General features: G+C 61.8%; 1 protein-coding gene across 2 annotated transcripts; it reads right to left on the reverse strand.

Moving 5' to 3' along the window:
- Positions 1–2,042: 2,042 nt before the first annotated feature.
- LOC119564178 (interferon-inducible GTPase 5) lies at positions 2,043–5,766 on the reverse strand. 2 transcript variants are annotated; one of them, XM_037883223.2, is made up of 2 exons: positions 5,552–5,766; positions 2,043–5,202 (listed from the first exon to the last, which is right to left on the reverse strand). In XM_037883223.2, the coding sequence occupies exons 1-2, from the start codon at positions 5,554–5,556 to the stop codon at positions 3,966–3,968; spliced, it is 1,242 nt and encodes a 413-aa protein (XP_037739151.1). In that variant the 5' UTR covers positions 5,557–5,766; the 3' UTR covers positions 2,043–3,965. The 2 variants fall into 2 exon arrangements, with proteins under 2 accessions (XP_037739151.1, XP_037739152.1); XM_037883224.2 differs by having other exon boundaries at positions 2,043–5,206.
- Between the last annotated feature and the right edge of the window lie 226 nt (positions 5,767–5,992).

Below are 5,992 nucleotides of genomic sequence, written 5' to 3' on the forward strand. Positions count from 1 at the left end.
TGGGGTGCAGAAGGGAGTGAAGGCTCTGACTGGGGGTGCGGGCTCTGTATGAGGGATTTGGGGTGCAGGAGGGGGCTCCAGGCTGGGGCAGGGGGTTGGGGTGGGGGAGGGGGTTCAGGGTGCAGGCTCCAGGTGGTGCTTACCTCAGGTGACTCCCGGAAGCATCAACATGTTCTCTGGCTCCTAGGTAGAGGCGCGGCCAGGTGGCTCTGCGCGCTGCCCTCGCCTAGAAGCGCTGCCCTGGCAGCTCCCATTGGCAGCGGTTCCCAGCCAATGGGAGCTGCAGAGCTGGCGCTCAGGACAGGGGCAGTGCATGGAGCCCCCATGGCCACCCCTGCACCTAAGGGCCACAGGGACATACCAGCCCGGTCAGCAGCGCTGACAGGAGCTGCCAGGGTCCCTTTTTGACTGGGTGTTGGCAACCCTAGACCGACTGCTGGCTCGCTCCTTTCCAGAGGGACGCACCCGGGCTTGGGAGAGCTACACTCCGGGGGGTAACTCAACCGGCCACTGTGCTCATCTCAGCTGATAGCACAGGCCAGAGACCTGCCCCACAGTCATTCCCAGAGCAGATCTTCTAGGCATGGGTGGCGCGTGAACCCTCCCTTCGGGGAGGCCAGCCCCCTGGCCCTGCCCCTTCTGCCCCCTCCCCCACACCTGCTAGAGCCCTGAGCCCCACCCCCACCCACCGCAGCCAGAGGAGTCCCAGCAAAACCACCCCGACTCTCGGGCTGGCCCAACCCACTCTGGCCACCAGCCGGCCCAAGCCACCAGACAGCCAAGCGCCGAGCTCCAAGTCGCCGGCAGAGCTGAGCCCCCATCACCTTCGGGGGAGAAGGGGAGCTTGGGCGGGTCCACAGCATGGGTAAGGGGAGACTTAGCTTGCCCTGGCCTATGATACCGACCGCCCGCGCTTCTAGAAAAACATCCAGTCCGGACTGAAATCCAGTCTGCATTGGTCGAGCTGCAGCTCCCAGCCATCAGAAGAGCCCGTTACTAAATCTTTGTTCCCCAGGCAGACACTGACAGACCGGGATCAAGTCGCCCCTTCACCTTCCCTGCGTTGAGCTAAACGGACGGTGCCCCTCAAGTCTCTCACTCGCAGGCAGGTTTATTTCTAACCCTTGAGTCATTCTCATGGCTCTTCTCTGAACCTTCTCCATGTATCACCCTCCCTCTCGGATGGAGCAGGAGACGTCAGGGGAGGCCATTCGCTTTCCACGCGGCACAACTGGATACGGCTACACGGGACCATCCAGCATAGCACAGGTCGGAAAATCCCACCTCGTTCTTCCTTCATCAAGCCCAAAACTTCTGGTTGACACTGATCATAGGACGTAGGACTGGACCTCCCGGGTCACGGAGTCCTGATCCCTGCGACTCCAGTTCTGGGCACCGCGCTTTAGGAGAGATGGGGACAAACTGGAGAGACTCCCGAGGTGGGCAAGAGAAATGTTCAAAGGTTTGAGGAAAGGTTAAAACCAGGGCATGGTCAGTCTGGAGAGAAGAGGGCCGAGGGGGGACCTGAGACCAGGCTGCAAATATGTTAAGGGCCGGTATAAAGAGGCCGGGGATCAATTATTCTCCATGTGCACTGAAGGCAGGACAAGAAGCAACAGGTTTAACCCGCAGCCAGGGAGATGGAGGTTGGATGTTGGGAAAATCTCTCTAACTCCCAGGGCAGGGCAGCTCTGGAATCAGCTCCCAGGGGCGGCTGTGGGGTCCCATCAAAGGAGGGTTTGAAGACCAGGTTGGACAAACCTCCGTCAGGGCTGGTTTAGGTTGACTCGGGCCTGCCTCCGCGCCGGGGGCTGGACGCGGGGACCTCTCGAGGTCCCTTCCGGCCCCACGTTTCTGTGGTTTCCATAACACTATGGAGTCTGCCCCAGAGAGGAGGTGACTCGATCCATGGAAACGCAGGGCTGGGAGGGACCCCGAGAGCTCCCCGAGCCCAGCCCAGAACGGTGCAGCGTGAGCTGCTGTAACTCCGGTGTCCTTGTTACCCGACGGAGGTCAGAGCTTCAGAGTCGCGTCAATAAACATCTGAGAAAAATAGAGGTTTTATTTAATAAACATCCTTTGCTTTACAAAAGTAAGGGGCTATTTTGTTACCACTGTCCAGTTAATGTAACAAGTGAGAGATCCAGAGGTTACCTGTATCATGGCTCTGAATTTGGGCTCTGACATCTGGATTTGAGGTCGCAATTCAAGCCACACCCTAGATACTGAAAGAGGAGCCTAATTCTCAGCCCAGTGAGAGGGACGCAGCCTTTGTGTATTGTCTCCCTCCAGCGTCTCTCGAGCCAAACCCTGTGGCCAAGATTGGCTCCTCTATGAAACTGGTCCAAAGTCAGAATTTCTGCTCCATGAGAAATTTGGATATTTTGAAATTTGGTTTTGTTCTGAATCAGGATGAAAACCAGAAATAAATTTCACAATTTCCCCATGAAACTAAATTGTTGGGAGAAACTATTTCGGTCTGGGGCTGATTGGAACATTCCCGTTCAATAACATTTTAAAAACCTGATTAAATGATATCCAATATAATCAATTTGAATACAATAAAATCTGATAAAATCCAATAAAATAAACTCAAAATGTTTCCTTCTGGTTTTGACTTTTACAAAATGTAAACGTTAATATAATAAAATTAAAAATGCAACCAAGTAAAGTCCAATAAAATGTTTCCCTCTGATACTGATTTTTTTTAAATTAAAAAAATCAAAAATATCCAACACAACTGAAATGTTTCCTTCCAATATTGGCTTTTGAAAAGTTAAACAAATCCAAGGAAATAAAACCCACTAAAATCAAAATCTTTCCAACGCTGATTTTTTTTAAAATCAGAAACAAACAACAAAAAGGAAAAAAATCCAATAGAATAAATCTGATAAAACCAAAATGTTTCCTTCCAATTTTGACCACCTACAAATGGTTAAAAATTGAAAACAACCACCCAGAATGTTGAACCCAGACATCCAAACGCTCGTATCAAAATGGGATTTTTTCCCTGATTTTTTCCCCCAACGAACAATTGTGTCAGGTTCCCACGCACGGTCCCAATTCCGACAAGAGCCCGTTTTCCGACAGAAGGCTGCTCTGCTGGGAAAGTCCTGACCAGCTCCGCCCCCAACCTCTGCCTCCTGCCATCTCCTACGCCCTGGGCCATGGCTACCCTATGGGGCGTTAGCGCCGTCGCTAGGATGCCGTGGCTATGCCGGCCTAACCCTGCACCGTAGTCACACCCGACAGCAATGGAAGGGGTTGGCCATCGCCACAGGAACGCCACCTCTCCAAGTAGCTGCGTCAACGGAAGGTTCCTTCCATCAGCCTAGCGGTGTCTACACCAGGGTTATGTCGGCCTAGCCCCAGCGCTCGGGGAAGCGGGTTCTTCCCGCCCCCCAGCAACCTGGCTACGTTGACCTACTTTTGATGCATAGACCGGGCCTTGGTTTGCACAAGCCCACGACGCGGGTGGAAGGAGGCACGGCCCCCACGTCTCCATGGGGAGCAGACGGTGCCCGTCCCATCAGCGCAGGAGGCCGCCCCCACACCAGCCATCATCCTGCCCCACAGGCCACCCCACGCCCCTACTGGGCACCTCCTCCCTCAATGCTCTGCTGAGGTCCAACCATGGTCGCACGTCCCTCCCAGGCTACCCACAATGCACCTCGCTCTCCAGGGAGCTGTGGGGTCCTGGCGCTATCTGGCCCCACCGGGGGTCCTCCCAGCCCCGGCCCCCCCATGCAGCTGGTGTGGGGATGGGGGGGGAGGTTATTGCTTTGTTAAGGGAGCCCCAGGGGACCAGGTGAAGGGAGAGAAGTGGAAGCAGAGAGGGGGGGCTAGCAGCCAGAGGAGGGCGAGAGGGACAGAAGTGGGAGAGGGCTGGGGAGGGTGGTAGGGCACAGATGCTGGGGGGGGCACTAAGCCTCCAGCAGCCCCCCTCACCCAGCAGGGCCCGTCCTTCAGTCATAGAGGAACCCGGGATCAGGGGGGTCACAAGGCTCCCCCTCCTCCCCTGTCCCGTAGGCGGCCTCCAGCACCCGCTGGGCGTCACCGGCGAAGCCCTCCAGGGCACTGTGCAGGAGGAAGTAGGCGGCCACAAAGGAGATGCCGCCGGCCACCAGGTTCTCCAGCAGCGGCAGGCGGGCGCGGGCCAGGCGGGCGGCCGCCTGCCCACAGAGCGCGGCCTGGCTCAGCACGTCCCGCACGGCCGCCGGCGAGAGCTCCCGGCCCAGCGCCGAGCGCACCTGGGCCCGCAGCCGCTGGCGGGAGCCGGCGCCCGCCCGGGCCAGCACCCCCAGGGACTCCTCGTCCAGGCCGAAGCTGCGGCGGTAGGAGCCCAGCGTCTCCACCAGCATGGGCACGTTGAGCTGCAGCGGGAGCCCCGGCAGCGCCGAGACCAAGGACGCCAGCAGGGCCTTCTTCCAGACGTGGCGCCGCAGAGCCTCCTTCCGGCGCCCCACGGCCTCGGCCGTCAGGGCCGGCAGGGCCAGGAGCAGCGCGTGGCGCTTGTGCCCGGCCAGCTCCTCCGCCAGCGTGGCCTGCAGCCGTGGGAAGTCGAAGCGATGCAGCTGGAAGGCAGAGAGCAGGAAAACCCGCGGGGCGGCCGCACCGTCCTTCTCCAGCTGGCGGGCGCAGTCCGCGCGGATCTCGCCCAGCACCTGGCGCTCCTGGAAGCGGGCCGGCCGGCGCCGGCGGGACGCCCGCAGGTCCTGATCCACCTTAGTGCGGAGGAAGTAGAAGCGCCTGCCCGCGGCGGCCAGGGCCCGGGCCAGCTGGGCGTGGCTCTCTCGGAACCGCTCCGAAGCCACGAGGAGGAAGAAATCGTAGCGCATCAAGCCCACCTGCTCCAGGTACCGCTCGGCCCGGAAGCTGGGGGTGCCGGTGCCGGGGAGGTCCCAGAGCCGGACGCTGGGGAGGCCAGGGTGGGGGTAGGGCGTGGGCTCGGCGGTGGTCTCCACGACGCCGGTGGGGGCGGCGCGGGGGTCCGAGTCACTCAGACCACGGAGGGCATTGACCAAGGTGGATTTGCCGGCGCCGGATTCGCCCGTCACGGCGATGTCCAGGGTGGCCGAGTCCAGCGAATCCAGCAGGGTTTGGACCTGGGTGCAGACCTCCAGGACCACGCGGGACTGGATCAGGGAGCCCATCTCGGTCAGGTCCTGCTCCCGCAGCTCCAGGCTCTGCATGGCGGAGGAGCTGGCTTGGAAAAGAGGGAGGATTGAGGTTTCTTTGGCCTACAGCCCGGGTTGCCACAAGACCCCACTCCCCTCCTGGAGCCGGGGAGAGAACCCAGGAGTCCGGGCTCCCAGCCCCCCCTTTGCTCTAACCGCCAAACCCCACTCCCCTCCCGGAGCCGGGGAGAGAACCCAGGAGTCCGGGCTCCCAACCCCCCCTTTGCTCTAACCGCCAAACCCCACTCCCCTCCCGGAGCCGGGGAGAGAACCCAGGAGTCCGGGCTCCCAGCCCCCCCTTTGCTCTAACCGCCAAACCCCACTCCCCTCCCGGAGCCGGGGAGAGAACCCAGGAGTCCGGGCTCCCCACTCACAGCATTTCTCCGGGGGCTCCCAGGGAGCTGCCGGGCTGGTTTCGCGGCGGCCCCGGGGGCGGAGGGGGGGAAACGGAAACCGAAAGCACCGGGCCGGCGGCCGGGGGAGGGGCCCGGCGCTGGGCTAAGAGCCGCCAGCCGCCAGCCTGGCCCCGCACCAGGGCTCCCCCCCCGGCCCCGCCGCGCCCCGCCAGCGCCCCCCCACCCCGACCCGCGGCCCCCCCCAGTCCCCCCGGCGCCCCCGACCCGCGGCCCCCCCCAGCCCCCCCGGCGCCCCCCCACCCCGACCCGCGGCCCCCCCCTGCCCCGCCGGCGCCCCCCACCCCGACCCGCAGCCCCCCCGGAGCCCCCCACCCGCGGCCCCCCCCCGCCCCGACCCGCGGCCCCCCGCCAGCCCAGCCCTGGGCTCTCCCCCCAGGGATACTGTTGGCGGGGGGGGCA

This window comes from Chelonia mydas, chromosome 24, assembly GCF_015237465.2.
Source record: "Chelonia mydas isolate rCheMyd1 chromosome 24, rCheMyd1.pri.v2, whole genome shotgun sequence".
Taxonomy (NCBI): Eukaryota; Metazoa; Chordata; order Testudines; family Cheloniidae; genus Chelonia; species Chelonia mydas.